The sequence below is a fragment of the Chenopodium album genome, chromosome 4, assembly GCF_948465745.1.
Source record: "Chenopodium album chromosome 4, dcCheAlbu1.1, whole genome shotgun sequence".
NCBI lineage: Eukaryota > Viridiplantae > Streptophyta > Magnoliopsida > Caryophyllales > Amaranthaceae > Chenopodium > Chenopodium album.
The window spans coordinates 20,688,843-20,705,746 of record NC_137837.1 but is presented as its reverse complement, the minus strand read 5'-3'; the positions used below and the strand labels follow the sequence as shown (position 1 = coordinate 20,705,746).

At 34.6% G+C, this 16,904-nt stretch overlaps 2 protein-coding genes across 2 annotated transcripts; one reads left to right on the top strand and one right to left on the bottom strand.

Moving 5' to 3' along the window:
- Positions 1–3,700: 3,700 nt before the first annotated feature.
- LOC145629015 (ATP-dependent zinc metalloprotease FTSH 6, chloroplastic-like) lies at positions 3,701–7,421 on the top strand. Its single transcript, XM_081681482.1, has 5 exons — positions 3,701–4,402; positions 5,163–5,703; positions 5,917–6,230; positions 6,412–6,652; positions 6,758–7,421. The coding sequence occupies exons 1-5, from the start codon at positions 3,741–3,743 to the stop codon at positions 7,094–7,096; spliced, it is 2,097 nt and encodes a 698-aa protein (XP_081537608.1). The 5' UTR covers positions 3,701–3,740; the 3' UTR covers positions 7,097–7,421.
- A 103-nt stretch (positions 7,422–7,524) lies between these two features.
- Positions 7,525–16,539, bottom strand: LOC145629016 (putative metal-nicotianamine transporter YSL7). Its single transcript, XM_081681483.1, has 6 exons — positions 15,955–16,539; positions 10,282–10,442; positions 9,519–9,616; positions 9,283–9,417; positions 8,838–9,024; positions 7,525–8,759 (listed from the first exon to the last, which is right to left on the bottom strand). The coding sequence occupies exons 1-6, from the start codon at positions 16,373–16,375 to the stop codon at positions 7,680–7,682; spliced, it is 2,082 nt and encodes a 693-aa protein (XP_081537609.1). The 5' UTR covers positions 16,376–16,539; the 3' UTR covers positions 7,525–7,679.
- Positions 16,540–16,904: the final 365 nt, after the last annotated feature.

Sequence of the window (16,904 nt, the reverse complement as noted above, 5' to 3'; positions counted from 1 at the left end):
GAACTTAATCTGAACCCGATATAACCTAACTTGAAGTCAAAACGAACCGATTTGACCAGACTTGAACTCAACCCGATCTGAAAATGACCCGACAATTAACCGATTTAATCCGATCTGTTTTAACCCAAACTGATATTAATCAGACCCGATTTTAAACTAATTCAATATTAACCCGATCCGATTTTAACTCGGCCATAATTTTAAACCTAACGTATTATTATTGACATTTTTTTCAAGTTCTTATACTAGTATATGTTTACAAATTTACTAATTACTGGTAAGTTAGAAAGTCTAAATACTCTAACAAATTTTTTATACAAATTGAATTAGTAATAAAGCAAACTAATAATAGTACTCATAGCCTCATGAGATTAAACAATTGAAGAGTAGTACCTTAAAAAGAGGACATTCTATTTTGTATATCACCATATGTGACTATCATCTATCAATCTACTATTAGTATATCACTAGTTCATTACTATTTGTCTCACTTATGTAAGTAGGTATGATATGCCTTTGATAATTATTCAATTTGAATTCGGCTCCAAGATAAATATTACACAAGAATTGATTGAAAGAGAAAACTAATTTTTTGCATTTCGTAATAATTAACCATGCAATATGAGAAACTAGATTAGACCCGTGCGATGCACATATTGAAAAAAAATGTTTCTATTATTATTTCCCCGTACATATATATAAATTAGATCATAAAAACCTATCTTTTATCATAAATTACTTAATACCAAAATATAAAATGAAAGTCGATCTGATCTAATCAAACCATATGCATACGAATTTATATATCTAAGAGTTCGATATACAAATTAAAAATACATGTAACTTAAATAAATTGAAGCGATGAATAAAAAAAATAAAAAATAAATAAAAAAAAAATGAAGCACCTTGGAAATATTGTGGAACAATGGTAACATTAAACGACAACATTAGTTCATTTTTGTATAACAAACATCTATATTATTATTACATGACTTCTAAATAGGTTGCTTGTACAATCCTACGTTTACACACACAAATAACAGTAAAACCTTAAAAAAAATTAAAAAAAAATGTTGTAGTTACCAAAAATGTTTTAGCTCAATGTCAATTTCATTTATTCCAACCAAGAAAATTATTTATTTTTTTATTGACACAGTCAAAGATTGATATAAAAATGATTAAAAATAACCAATTCCTAAAATAAAATAAAATAAACCAAAAATATGTATGACATCATAAGTGCATTAGGTGGGAAATTTTTATGAGAGAGCGACACATGTACAATTTGAGGAAATGATGATGTTAGCAGTTTTCTGTTTTAGTAATAGTTAATAGATGACATATGAATGACATGATATCGACCCAAAAATAAGGTAAGAAAATCAATAATTACTTAAGTTTAAAAATGACCTTATTTGGATATTGAATTTGGTCAATTCGACCAAAAACTAGACAAACACAGAAAGGATTTGAATCAAAATTGACCAAATACTGAATCTACCTTATCTTAATCGAACCGAACTTTACCGAACCGAAATCAACTCGACCTAAATTCATCCGACCCGAAATTAACCTGGCTTGAATTTATCTGAACCGAATATGAACCGATTTGGAGTTAACCTGACCCATATCCGACCTGGACTCGACCGAATTTGACCCGACCCGAATTTAACCCGACCCGACTCAATTCGAGTTAAAAGAATAATTTTGACCCGAACATATCCGATTCGAACTGACCCGATCCAAACTCCATCGGGTTATCCGAATTGACACCTCTAATACTAGATAGTATTACGAAGTAGATATTATAGGAAGTACAAAGTTTCATATGCGGATGGTCATACCGTACGACCAGCCACAATTTTTTTTTTTTTTTTGTTTTATTCTTCATCTCTCTTTTTCCTCTCTCCTCTTTTCTCTAGTTAGCCCACCCAAACCCACCCCTTCACCGAGCTCCATATCCTCTTCCTCTCTCATCTCTCTCCTCCAGTTAACCCATCCAAACAAGTTATTTGGTGCAGCAATTGTAACGGTGGACGGAGCTTCTTGTACTCCGTCGCCGGAAAACTAGCTAGAGGTTTTTAAGGCCAAATTTAGCCATGATCTAGAGTTTTCATGGTTGAATTTGGCCTTTTTAACCATATTCAAAGTGAAATTTGAAGCACTTATTAAATTTTAAGGTATTTGTTCTTTTTTTTTTTTTTGACGATTTGTAATTTTTTCTTTTACGGTTATTTTGTGTTTGTGCTATCGTGGTGTGGGTGTGGTTTGGGTGGGTGTGGTTGGGTGGGGATATGGTGGTTGGTAATGTTTGGTTGCTGTTGTGGTGGGAAAAGGGTTGGGTAAGGTTTGGTTGCTGTTGTGGTGGATATTTGTTAGTGTTTTGGTTGGATCTAAAGTTTGGGTGTGGTTTAATTTGGGTGCTATCGTGGTGTGGGTCTGGATGGGTGCGGTTTAGGTGTGGTTTGGTTATGGGTTCGGTGAATTGTGGTGGTGGCGTGGGGCAGTGGGTACGCTAGTTGGTGGCTGTGTGGTTGTTGGCGGCGTAGGGTAGTGGGTACGGAGAGGTTACCTAGTCCAGGGTTACTAAGTTGATCAGGGGCAACTGGGTCGGGGGTTACTAGGTCGGTTAGGGGTTACTAGGTCAGGGGTTACTAAGTCGAGGGTTACTAGGTCAGATAGGGATTACTTGGTTAGGGGTTACTAGGTCAGTTAGAGATTACTTTGTTTGTGGGTTACTTGTTTACTGACGTGGTACCGTGCCGCACCATGTGGCTGGCCGCACCAGAAACCTTCTGATACAAAAATGGGTTGATAATGGGTTGAAATGCAAACCGATGCACCATACTATATATACTAGCTAGCCTGGTCCATCAAGCTCATGTGGAACTCATGAAATGACGTCATGCACTGATCCAAAGGTTCGTGGCTCATTGACATGTCTCAGGATCATTATATGTTGGGCATGTAGTGGATTTGTGATGTTAGGTCAAGTGATTTTCAAGTTGTACCTAACTGGCCCTTGTGATAACCCAACCCAGGGCATGAGCAGGTCAAATTACATCTAACTGATCTAAGACATTTTTGGTTAACAAAAATTGTAATTTATGATCTTTTTATAGATTATATAAATATATGGGTTGATTTAGTTAAACCAAAGTTGTGTTTGTCCTTGTTAAATTTGCCATTGACAAAGTACCTACAAAGGTTGGTCTAGCTTTTGATTACAAAGTCTTACACATATATACTGATAGTGATAGCTAAACCACAATGCTAAGGCCCCAGCATTTTGCTCAAGTAATTCCCAAGTGTATGGACCGTAGCACTATAACCAAACTTATGGTTGCAAATCAAAGTTAAAGAAAGACACTTTTGTCACTAATACTAGTTTAGTGATAGTTGCAAAGTTCCAAACTATAAAGAAACTGAGACAAATCCAGATGCTTCTTTATAGAAAACGAATTATTGGATTATATCTAAGAAGTATATCTAATATCAACTTCCTAATTAAAGTTCGTTCATGTCCTAGAATCATCCTAAACTCTTCTATTTATATACCAAATTTCCTTTTCCCTTGATCTTCATACAAACATACAACAAAAATCGCAGTGTTGCATTTTTTTAAAAAGTCATATATATTTGCATTTAGCAACCGATTTTAGTAGTCAGTAAAAGTCGTGTTTGTTGTTAAGTTTTAATATTACTCAGTACTAGCTTTGATACTCAATTAGTGTAAAAACATGGCACCTGCTCTTTCACTCTCTTTACCATCTCACTCTCGCTACAATCTCCCAAAATGGAAACCTCAAGATATTCCAAAAGAAACACAATTACCAAAAGCAAGCAACAAAGATCAAAACCCATGTTATAGTACAACAAATGTAGACACTAAACATACAAAAATTCCTAGAAGAAAGCTCTTATCATCAAGTGGGCTGGGCCTAGTTGGAGGAGCTGGAGCTGGAGCTGGAGCTGGGCTACTAAGTGGAAAGCCCAATCCAGCAAATGCGGAGGTCACAAGTCCACCAAGACCAATAGATTTAGCTTCTAATAGGATATCATACTCAAGTTTCTTGAAGTACTTGGATGAAGGTGTAGTGAGGAAGGTGGACTTGATAGAGAATGGCCGTTCCGCGGTTGTAGAAATTTACAATGATGCCCTTGATAAAATACAAAGGCTTAAGGTTGAACTGCCTGGGTTACCACCTGAATTAGTGAGAAAGTTGAAGGATAAAAATGTGGATTTTGCTGTTAATCCTCCAGAGGTTAATATGGAAGTTGCAATACTTGATTTATTGAGTAATCTTGCTTTTCCTTTGATTTTTTTGGGTGCTTTGCTTTTTAGGGCTTCCAGGCCCAATATTCCTGGTGGAGGCCCAAACTTGCCTTTTGGGCTTGGTAGGTTAGTAATTTTTTTCCTTCTCTTTTTAATTTTTTTTTTTTTTTTTTATATTATTGGTTTAATGTATTAATATTTGTTTTTTCAAATAAGATTGTTCTGGATTTTTAGCACTAAAAAGTAAGGCCACAATTTTTTGTTAAGATTTATTGTCATATTTTGGAAAAAGAAATTTTGTGAAAGTAACATAAAATTACCACCTCCGTTTCAAAAAGTTTAAAATTTATAACAAAACCTCACATAAATATAGTTAATCTTGCGAATAATTTACAAATGATAATAGTTGAAGTGGGGTTTTCAAATAGTGTCACGAGCAAGTCAAAGTGTTATAGCTTTTAAAAACACAACACACAAGTAACATTATCATTTGTAGTATAAATTGATATCTTACAAGTTAAAAGAATCATATTAATAACCAATTTTAAAAATTACACTATGAGTTAATTGGTATCTGATTTTAATTTGATCTGATATATATATCTAGAGTTCAAATGCACCGTTTGTTAACTGGATTAGTAGCACAAGCAAATTAGAAAATGCTATTAATTAGTTACTTTTACAAATTTACATGCTACACTGTAAGAGTAGCTAGCAACTAAGATATTTAATGACCATTACATAATTTCTAAACATGACATAGCTATCTAATGTTATAGAAGCTCAATAACAGTTACAGCATGAATTAGCAGTTACCACAAAATCAACTATTACATCTGAATGTAGCAAAAATCATGACATAATTATCATGTATGTTGTAAAACAGGAGCAAAGCCAAGTTTCAGATGGAACCAAACACAGGAGTAACATTCGACGATGTAGCAGGAGTTGATGAGGCAAAGCAGGACTTCCAGGAAATTGTGGAGTTCTTAAAAACCCCAGAGAAGTTTGCTTCAGTAGGAGCAAAAATTCCTAAGGGAGTTCTGTTGGTTGGACCACCAGGAACAGGGAAGACCCTGCTAGCTAAGGCAATAGCAGGCGAGGCAGGAGTGCCGTTCTTCTCCCTCTCAGGCTCTGAATTCATTGAGATGTTCGTAGGAGTTGGGGCCTCCAGAGTCAGAGATTTGTTCAACAAGGCCAAGGAAAATGCTCCTTGCTTGGTTTTCATTGATGAGATCGACGCTGTTGGGAGGCAAAGAGGGACAGGCATTGGTGGAGGGAACGATGAAAGAGAGCAAACTTTGAATCAGTTGCTTACTGAGATGGATGGTTTTGCTGGGAATACTGGAGTTATTGTCATTGCAGCTACTAATCGGCCTGAGATACTTGATCAGGCATTGCTTAGACCCGGAAGATTTGACAGGCAGGTTTGTTCTGGTTTTCTTATTCTAGTACAGTAATAACTAACATGTTTGAATGAAAAATAATGGAAGTTTATTTAAGGTGGGAAAAGAAGGCTATATTAAAATGTCCCAACAAAGTTACTTCTTTTCATACATTTTTACTGAATATGTGAGAAGAAGTGCATACATTAGGAAGAATTAGCTTTACGCGGTTGCTAAAGTGGTTTGTATTCACAGGTCTCAGTTGGACTACCAGATGTGAAAGGAAGGGAAGAAATATTAAAGGTCCACAGCAGTAACAAGAAGCTGGATAAGGATGTTTCACTTAGTGTTGTTGCCATGAGAACTCCTGGATTCAGTGGAGCTGATTTGGCCAATCTTATGAATGAAGCTGCCATTCTAGCTGGTCGAAGAGGAAAAGCAAGGATTACTGTAAAGGAGATTGATGACTCAATTGATCGCATCGTGGCAGGAATGGAAGGAACCACAATGACTGATGGGAAAAGCAAGATTTTGGTGGCCTACCATGAGGTTGGACATGCTGTAAGCGCGTAAGTAGCATTTAAACTGATATTGTTCTAACATTTTATTCTTTGGCATATAGTACCAATTATATCTTGTTTCTTTGGTGTAAATTAGAAAAACTAAAAGGGATTTTAATAGGATTTTATAAATACTATCAGTTTCCTCTAATAGTAAAGGGCTTACTGAATTGCAAATGCAAATCTGCAGGACTTTGACTCCAGGACATGATCCAGTACAGAAAGTCACTCTGATACCAAGAGGTCAAGCACGAGGTCTTACATGGTTCATGCCGGATGAAGACCCAACTCTCGTGTCAAAGAAGCAATTGTTTGCTAGGATAGTAGGCGGTCTTGGGGGAAGGGCAGCAGAAGAAGTCATTTTTGGTGAACCAGAAATCACTACTGGTGCTGCAGGAGACCTGCAACAAGTTACCCAAATAGCTAGACAGGTATATATACTCTGAATATGATTAGTTTCTTCAAGGAGGCTAAAAGGAATTATACTAAAAATCATGAAATCTTGACTAATCTTGTCAAATTTTCATATGTTACAGATGGTAACAATGTTTGGAATGTCAGAACTTGGACCGTGGGCTTTGATTGATCCAGCAGTTCAGCAAAGCGATGTAGTTCTGAGGTTGTTGGCAAGAAATTCAATGTCGGAAAAGCTAGCAGAAGACATAGATGCATGTGTACGTCGTATAATTGAGACAGCTTATGAAGTGGCGAAGCAGCATATCAGAAATAATAGAGATGCAATTGATAAACTTGTAGACGTTTTGCTGGAGAAAGAAACACTCTCGGGAGAAGAGTTCAGGTCTATACTGTCTGAATTTGTCGACATCTCTGTGAACGAGTCAAAGACTTCTGTCCGTGAACTCATTAATGCTTAAGTTTTGTATCTCAACAGCCCTTGATACAGTTGGTCAACTTAGCTTCAAGTATGAAATGAAATAACGTAACAAGGGTAAGAAGGAAATTATGAGAAGATGATGAATCATAAAGCGGCTTAATCTTTATTATAAATTCAATTTAAGTACTGAAGCCTTCTATACTTAGCTTGGAATTCTCATTGATGGAGTTTATCAAATGTTACTCATTTGTTAGATAGACCTTTTTTATAGAGAGGATATGAGAAAAGAAAGTAAATGAATGCTGATCATCGATTATAGTTATTTACATGTTTGGCTTCAATATAGTATACTTGAAGATGAATAAAGATAAAGGAGTAATATTAGTCAGATCAAGCAAATGATCTTTTGTAATAGATTTCACTGTATTACCCGTGTAAATGGCAGTTTTGCTCAAACACAGAAGTACATATAAGAATTTTTCCTTCAAAAAAGTACATATAAAGTTTAACATGTATAGTGTTCAGATTTGAAACAGCTTACAAGAATCTACAATTGGTATAGCTAGTAAACCTAAATAACAGTAACACTTTGCGCCTATGACAAGGAATAAATCGTAAAATTTTCAACTATGTAGCCTAGGAACAACCTGAAGGCAGAGGGGTGGTTTAATACCAGCCAAAGCAAGTATAGAACTTGGCAGAGTCCATATTCCATCTCCACAAATCAACCCAGAAGCCACTGCAGGTCCAAATGCGTCAGCATTGGCTTTGTTAGTGCACTGCCATAAGAAAAGTATTAAGCTACCAACACACATGTCAATGGTAAAGTAACCTCCAATGTAGAAAGGAATAGCCATCGCCATTGGGATTGGTATAAATCTTGCCCATCTTTCCCCCACAAAGTCTCTGATCCCGTTGATGACCACAGCTCCAGCGAAGAATATCAAGCATAGTGTCAGACAATTTTTTGGCAATGTACCGAATCCCTCAACTCCAAGAGTGGCCATGCTCCTGTATATGGAGGCATAAGGTGCCATATACTGTGAACTATGCTCGCCTATATCAGGGAAGGCCTTGTAGAAAAGCCAAAAGACACAAGGAGAGATAATACAACCCATTGCTGTACCTACTATTTGACTCACAAACATTGACCTGGGAGATGCTAGTGTCATATATCCTGTTTTGAAGTCTTGGGAAAGATCTGATGCTGTGGAAACAATATTCATCAAGACCCCACAGGCTGCTAGTCCAGCGACAATCCCACCTTGCGAAGCACCAGCCCAAGCACCAATAACAAAGATAGCCAATTTTCCATAAGTTGATGCCAAGGACCAGTCAGTAAGCCCGCATCCATAAGCATTACAGAAGGCCAACATTGGTGCAATTATATACATGACTAAGGCGTGGTACCACTTGAGACTATGGAAGATGTGAGGCAATGTAATGATAGATACTGTCGCAATGGCAACATAGCCACATACAGCAACCCAATTTGGAATTTGGTCCTTGAGGAAATACCGAGTTCTTCGTTGATCGTCATATGACTGTAATGAAGAGTCATCAGTATCTGAATGATCAGAAGGAAGAATAGTGCCTGTATCTTTGGCCTGAAATTGCTTGTACAAACCAAAAATCGTGCGTCCAAAGACTTTAATGAAGTTGTAGAGTCCATCACCAAGGATAATAGCTATGGCAATAAATATCTGCAAGAAAATCAGAGATAAACTTTCTATGAACATCTTTCTTTTGGAGTATGCAGAAAAAAATGAAACAAGAAGTACCTGGTAACCTTGCAAACCGTGCATGGTTTTTGTTTGGCTTGCATCATACCAGACACCCTTCCTCGTCTCTATAAGGGGCCACATGATTCCCCATGATAATATTGCTCCAAGTAGCAAAGATATGTTAATAAGATATGGGCATATCATACCCACACCTACATAAGTTGCTGAGAAATCAAAATAGAACCTGTGATTACATCCCAACACAAAAGCAAGCAGAGGTCAGAACTGAATTATGCGTAAACTTGAATATAGTTGAAGAAATAAAAAATCATTCAGCTTGCCAAACAGTATGTATCCATTCAACTCACATCACTCGTGGCTCATTAAAAATTTAGATATTTTAAGCACGAGAGATATTTATATAAGATGTGGAACTATAATTGCCAAAATCATTAATTAACTCAAAGGATCAGCTGAGGCAGAACAAAATTCATATACATACTTGTAGCTAAAGGCTTTCAGGCCAAAAGTCGGAAAATTTGTAAATCCACAAGTATCTCCTCCTGTGAAGAACCATTGGAAGAAACCCCATAAGAAGCTGAATGTGAAAAACTTGCCTAAAGTCTTTACCTGCTTCCTGTAAGTAAAAGGATGAGAGCAAAAATCAAGTCAAATCAAACGCCTTGCCATGCTGACAGGAGACAGTTGCAATACATTGAACTGTGTTAAAAGCCTTACTTGGCTAATTTGGCTCCTTTTGGGGTGTGAAAGCTGTTAATTAGGTGGGCAGTAGCAGTCCCACTAGGATATATAAGTTTGAAGTCAATAATCATAATCTGTAAACGATAGCCGTTATTTTGTTAAGTTTAAGATAGTTCATCAGAATAGAAAATTTTTTAAGGGAACATACAGAGAAAAGTGTAAAGAATTACAGGTCAACAATAACAGCAAAGAAAACAATGAACCCAGTGTGATTAAATGCATGGAGTTGTATCAGAGAAGCTGAATCTGGATGATGTTCAAAGTGGAAGACAGGGGAAACGGATCAAGGAGTATTGGTTTAAGTTAGAAAATGAATATGAGGGAGCCCTGTATAATCAAGTCGATTAGCATTAAAAATAATCTAATAAATCGCAATGGTCGCCTGGTGGGAATACTGTACTTGCACCACATGTTTCATTTTAAGTGCATAACAGCATAAGTAGAGTTCTACAGATCTGATAACAATTTCTACGCCGCATATAATTCAGAGCAGCTAGTACTTAGAAGTTAGAATTATCTCCGGGAAAGGAAGACTCTAAATTAAAAAAAAAAAAAAAAAAAACTGCAAACTGTGATTGAGGGTGGATTTGAAACATTAACATTTTTAGCACATGCCAATTCACCTAGGAATATTCAATTTGGTGTAAGACATGATTAAGGTAGATTGCATTATTATGGCTGATAAAGTATAGCTGTATAGGATTCATAACATTCATCAAGATGAGAAGAATATACCAACCTTCCGAAGAGGGACAACTGAAAACAGACCAAGAAAGCTAACAACAAAGAGAAACCCAATCATCCATCCCAGACGTGGGTCCTTGGTGTCGTGTTGAAAGCCTCTGTCTCCCATGGTCGCAATCTTTGAGCTCATTGCAAGAATGTAACTACCAAAACCTCCTGTTGCACAAAATAAGATTAAGTACAATACATTAAAAAATAATAATAATTACTTATCTAAACACAACAAATTTAAAAAGGAGGATTCATAACAAGATCAAGAAGCCATGCTACACCAATACTTCAAATCAAGCTGCCATCTCAATGCAAAGTTAAAGGACAAACACAACAATGCCGAATGGCTGAACCATAATGCATTAATATAAGCTGGAGTAATTGCATCTGAGTTAATCAAGTATTCAATTCTCAAGGATAATATTATGCACAAAAGAATGACTTCACTAGCATCCTGCACATTTCCCAGCAATACGACACAATTGTACTCATATCGTTGACCACCCAATGTCATATATCAAGAACAATGAAGCACAGCAGCTCAATGTAAGAGCACAAATATTCACTTAAGGAGAGATTTCTTTATTAATATAATCTACCTACTTAAATCCTTCCCTGTTGTCCATAATATCCTTATAAGATTATAAAATAAAATGTTTTATCATTCCCCTTGAGTCAAATAGTTTGGAGCCAGTACAATCGAAACCATATAATGTTTTCAATGAGTGTCACAAAAGGGTACTGCAATAGAATTCATCAGAAATAGAGCCAAAAGTTAGATGATGTGCTCAACTCCTTTCATACAAATAAGTAACTGTTTGCTTAGTAATGGTAATCCAAAGTATTCAACTTTATGGCACGCTCAACTAATTTCTTCACTGAAATAAGATAAAAATGACCATGTAGATACAAAAATAAACAATCAAGTGTATCATTCCTTAGCATTAAACATTTATAGCCTAATAGCCATGATATAAAACAGCATGAAACATGTTCATTTATCATGCCATGTTCTTTTACATAAGCACATGTGCTCTTTTAGTGCGACGGTGAGCATCATGTTGGGTCCATAATCTAAATTCCAACCTTGTTTTGTACAACTTTGGGGAGTTGTTTACTGTTTCGAATTAACATTAAAACTCTTTTTTTTAGTCCTTTAATTAGGCTTGATAGCCCGTTCTCCATAAAAAGATCAAGATTAAAAGCAAGTCACAACTAATTTTAAAAGATCAGAATCCAAGATATTATCCAAATCTCACACCACCAGAGCCAATTAAAATATAAGAGTACAATCTAAGAGCCTGTTCTCATTGACTGAACTGAACTGAATTGAATTGAGCTGAAGTGAACTGAATTGAATATTTTATAAGAGAAGGAAATTAAGAGCTGAACTGAACTGAACTGAACTAAACTGAGCTGAGCTAAACTGAACTGAACTGAACTGAATTTCAACGTAAGCGAACAGGCCCTAAGACAAGAGTTTCAAGTTGAATAAAGACTAGCATGTGAATAACAGCTTGTGATTAAGCTACTCTAATGCTGTACAATTCTCAACCACAAGTCCTCAATCAAGAAATTAAATATCCGTGGAATATGCAAATTTGAAATGACAACTTCTAACATTGACTTTAGCACTACCCCGCCACATCTCACTACAAACCTAAATTTCTTATCAACGGATTTCTACTTAGTACAAACGACTAGATGTTGGGTCTGTTGACCAGTACTCCGTGACAGAGTTTGTGTCAAAGGGTGCACCAAATTGCAAGATACAACCGGATTAGTCAAGCTAATTTGCTAATGTTATGTAGATTTTTATTTGTGTTTTGATCCTGTTAAAACCAAAAAAGTTGAGGATCAATGGTAACAGAAATGTATTGCCCCCACCTTTACAAAGGTAGTTGATATTATCAAATTGGCGTGCTTTGTGTTGTAAATACTATTCTTTAAAGAGAAAATTTTGGTGCATTTATTTTTCCTAAACTTTGGTCCACATTGCTGAAATATCGTTATGCTTACAAGTCCATATTCAAAGTTTCCAAACTGTGTGACCCACAAACCCACTTCAATTCTTTATTCTAATTTCTTAAAAATGATTTATATGTTAAAATAACATATTAGAACAAATCTAACAAAATCTCACAACACGTCTTTTTACACAAGTCACATTAATCTTATAGTAGCAACAATAAACGCAAATTTGAGCCCATGATCTTTTTGTAACGGTGGCTCCGCATAAACTCAACAAAAGCTTAAGGTTCTGGTTGTAGCACATGATTGGTGTATTCTATTAGTTAGCTTATGGTTGAAACTCAAAATTAGTTTAAAGTATGTATACTATACCAAATTTGTCATAAACTATGTAAATTACTCACAGGACTATATCATAATATCATATGAAGAGCTGTAGGTTGAAAATGGATCAATTACAATTATCACTACTCAACTATCATAATTATCAAAGGATGATATGATTATCAAAGGAATATATGAATATGAACTCTCGTAAACAATGGCGGATCCAGGATTTTACGGATGCTGGGTCACCGTCTCCCATCGACCGCGTACAAATCAATAATTATTACATTAATATTGTAAAAGCTATTTTTTTTTTTTTTTTTTAAAAAAAATCACTCCGAAATTATTAAATATCTTGTGGGAGAGGAGGAGGAGTTGTGACAGATAATGACAAATGACCAATGAAAGTACCCAAAAGATTTCAAATGACAAGTTTTAACAAGTTACCTAGTGAGAACTAAGAAGATAGGATTTGAGGGATGAAGTTAATAAAGAAAACATAAATATTAAGAAGGTAAAAAGAGAAGGAAAGGAACCCAAAAAAACTAATAAGGTAGGATTTGAGAGCCCAAAATGCTACCCATGGGTATCAAACCCATGTTCATTGAATAGAAATGTAAAGCCTAAACCACTAGACTAGTGAGCAACATACAACTAACTACTACAATGTTTATTATTTTAACCTTTTTTATGCTGGGTCACGTAACCCACCATACACAAGGGTGGGTCCGCCACTGCTCGTGTACTCCGTATTGTTTTTATATGAGTTTTGTGTTATCTATATCCAAAATTTTCCTTTATAATTTTAATAAACACAAACTAGTAATTTCTCTCATTCTTTAATCATGGTATTCTTACACCCACCCACTGAGCAATTTACTAAAAATATATGGGAACAATAAACTTAATAATTACTTAAATATCTAATGAAAACGGAGGCCATATTACATAAACCGCTTAAGATTTCTAACATAACCCTCGTATAGTCATAATATATTATTTCTGGCTCTTCTTAATCATTCTACAAATATTGCGAGTCTCTTACATTTGTAACATTTTAACTTTTACGCTTGTCAATATACATTTTGTTGTTTATTTAGGGCTTGTTTGATTTATATGGGAAGTAAATTACTATAGGAAATCATATACGTGGGAAAATACTTCCCACTTACAATTCCTAGGAATTTATTAATCTTGTTTGATTTTGAACAAAAACTTGAAATTCCCATGAATTTTGATTAATCAATGAATGCATAATTTATTTCCCAATATTTTGTAAGAAATTTAAATTTCCATATTTTTCTATTTTCTTATTTTATTGTCAACTAAAAAGCCATCTCATATGCAAATTCCCATGAATTTCTATTATCAACACTTTTGAAGGTTATCCAAACAAGCACTACATTAATCTCTAATTATAAATAAGTGAAAAAGTACAAAGTTTGAAATTGTGATCAAATAAGCAAATGTGAATAGTGCATTAAATATTACAACTAAAATGAATGAAGTATAATTAATTACTCCATACAATAACCAACTTGAAGAACAATTACAAGCTGGTGCAAAAAGTTTAAACACCGAACCTTTATTTAAAGATAAATTTTCTCTTTCAAACTTGCAAATCTAACTAGAGGAGTCAATTCAAGAAATAGACGAGTTGAGTCGATCAAGTTAAATCAGCTTCAAATTTAATTTGAGTCATATTAAATTATTGTGTGTAAAAGTCGAAATCTAAATTGATTATTTTACAAATTGGTCAATCTATATCTAATGTCGCATGCTTCAAAATTTATATTCACGTTATCCATAAATCAAGTTGGAAAGGTGATAACATCGATGATTAAATAAAAACAAAAAAAAAAAAAAAAAAAAAAAAAAAAAAAAAAAAAGCTAAGTGGGCCTAAATTTCCAAAAACAACAAAATGAAAAAAAGGGTATGAAAACGCTTGTGGGGCCCACAACAAAATGTCCACAAAATAAATTTTTGCATCTTCATTTTCACTTTGGTCCACATCCATTGTTATGCGGGAATGTGGGATACTCATATGATAACGAATCAAGTGACATCAATTAGATTCATAGCACTTTCAAATTACAATTAATCGAATAATTAATCAATGACTAATCACAAATTATACTCCACTAGACTCATTAATCATTGCTTTGGGCAACCCTCACGTGCAAAGGTTCCAAAGTGTTTACTCAAACATGACTCCATTTTTTTTTACTAGAACACGGTTCCATTTTGTATTAATGATGCAAATTTTGCAATCAATTATACTCTGTAATATTAATAATAATATTTTAATTTAGTTATTGATCTGTGTACTTGAAAAGTTTACGTAACAGGAAAATTTGTAATTGAATTCCTAAAAAACAGGATGTTTCTAAAAAATTATTGTCACGTTACTCACATAGTAACAAGAATCACAACCAAATTGAATTCCTAAAAAGTAGGATGTCGCTAACAATTTGTTCTCACGTACTCAAATCCTAAAAAAACAACTTTTGGGTGTTAGGTAATTTCTTCCTAGCACTAAATTAAAATAACCCAAAATTAGTGTAACAGCTACTTATACGGAGTACAAAGTAAATGATTCTATGATAGCGCGGTAAATGTCTAAATGATAATTGTAACATGCTTTTCAAATATGGTGACATGGAGCATGTATTATGAAAAATTACATTATTTTTCTAAAATGAAAATGTCACAATACTTGCAACACCGGAAAGTTATTTTAGGGAATAACTATATTATTTTCCTTATTTAAATCACATAACTCACTAAATTACATTACTAACAATCATTCATCCTATTTAAAAGTATATTATATCATATAAACCTCATATTTCTTAAATACCGTAAAAAAGTATGTTGCAACTATTAAAAACATTGGGGAAGTATTAAACCCCCAAAAATAACATAATTTCATACAAATATTTACCACCCTTGTTCCAAATAAACGACAGCATTATCCGAATTTCTCATATTTTAAAATACAAATAATGCCTGAAATTAAGTTGGTATCACTAAAAAAATGTAGGACAACCTTAAAATCACATACAAATTATAAAAATCCTTATTTTCTTGTTGTTATTATCATCTGTTAACTAATCTAATCCTATAAACTAAAGTTACTACTCCGTATATCTGTTGATTTAATCCTGAAAAAGTTACTATATATAATAAGATAAAGAATACTGATGTACTCAACCTTAAAAAAACAAATCATATAAAGCAAAATGTTAAACATTAAGCATTAACTGCACATTAATAATTCAATGGACCTATATTCCTAAACTAATGATACAGGTTGCTTATAGCCGTATATCATAATCGAGCCAAAAATAATTAGCAAAATAGATAAAATGAACTTACCGGAAAACGCAATTCCAGAAGAAGCAACAACGCAAGTCTGAATAACAGTATTCTCCTGACGAGTAAACGGCTGTTTAAGAACCCCGAATTTCTCCAGAAACTTCGTCCAAGTTTTAACAAAGAAGAACCCTAACAATCCAGCCGAAACATTTAGCGACGGAATCACACCAGTCGTAAGATTAAGCTTCATAACAATGAAGGTAAACAAAACGCTGAGAATCAAGCTAACAACAAAAGCTCGAAGAGTCAGCTGATTCCGCCATGTCGGTACTATTTTTCCGGCAAACATCTTTTCCACCGACGGCGTTGTGTCGGTGGTGGTGGCGTCGCCGGCGTCGGATGCGGCGTAAGAATCGCGGTGGTTGTGGCGGTGGTGGAGGATGTTGGGGGAGGTTTCCGGCGCTGCTTTTTCGACGTCCATGGTTGTGGTGGTGGTTACGGAGGAGAGAGAAAGAGAAAATGCGGATCTAAAGGGAGGAAACTAGGAAAGGGGATATATAGGAAGATGGAGGTGTGATGAGGTGAATGAGCTGTTTTTGGATTGGAAGTTCATTTTGAGTGGTGTAATGACTAATGATAATATCTAATTTTGAAATGTGGGTTTTGGAAAGAAGAAAATTGGTCAACGGAAAGTGTGAATTGGTGAAGCTGTAATTTTTTGCTGTATTCTTTGCAATTTTTGAACTTGAATGTGTGTGTAAAAAATGTGAAACGTGAATATGAAAATAATAAAAATATCATCATGGTGGATCCACTGAGAGAAATTAATTTAATTTTATAAAAACTTTTCAAATAAAGAAATTGAGTAGTATTTAAAAACGGAGAGAGTAATTAGACAAAATTTTAACAATATACTACCTCCATTAATGGTTATCTACAACTTTGATATGTTTCACAAACTTTAAAAAAAAATCGGGTGTATAATAATTATTGTACATCCACTATAAAGA

Bases quoted from the DNA above. Each gene is read 5' to 3' on its own strand.
- LOC145629015 (XM_081681482.1), top strand. From the start codon at position 3,741: ATGGCACCTGCTCTTTCACTCTCTTTACCATCTCACTCTCGCTACAAT. The intron at 4,403-5,162 runs GTTAGTAATTTT...GTTGTAAAACAG, and splicing joins TTGCCTTTTGGGCTTGGTAG to GAGCAAAGCCAAGTTTCAGA. The intron at 6,231-6,411 runs GTAAGTAGCATT...GCAAATCTGCAG, and splicing joins GTTGGACATGCTGTAAGCGC to GACTTTGACTCCAGGACATG.
- LOC145629016 (XM_081681483.1), bottom strand. From the start codon at position 16,375: ATGGACGTCGAAAAAGCAGCGCCGGAAACCTCCCCCAACATCCTCCAC. The intron at 9,418-9,518 runs GTAAGGCTTTTA...TTTTACTTACAG, and splicing joins AAAGGAGCCAAATTAGCCAA to GAAGCAGGTAAAGACTTTAG. The intron at 8,760-8,837 runs GTACTTCTTGTT...ATTTTCTTGCAG, and splicing joins ACGGTTTGCAAGGTTACCAG to ATATTTATTGCCATAGCTAT.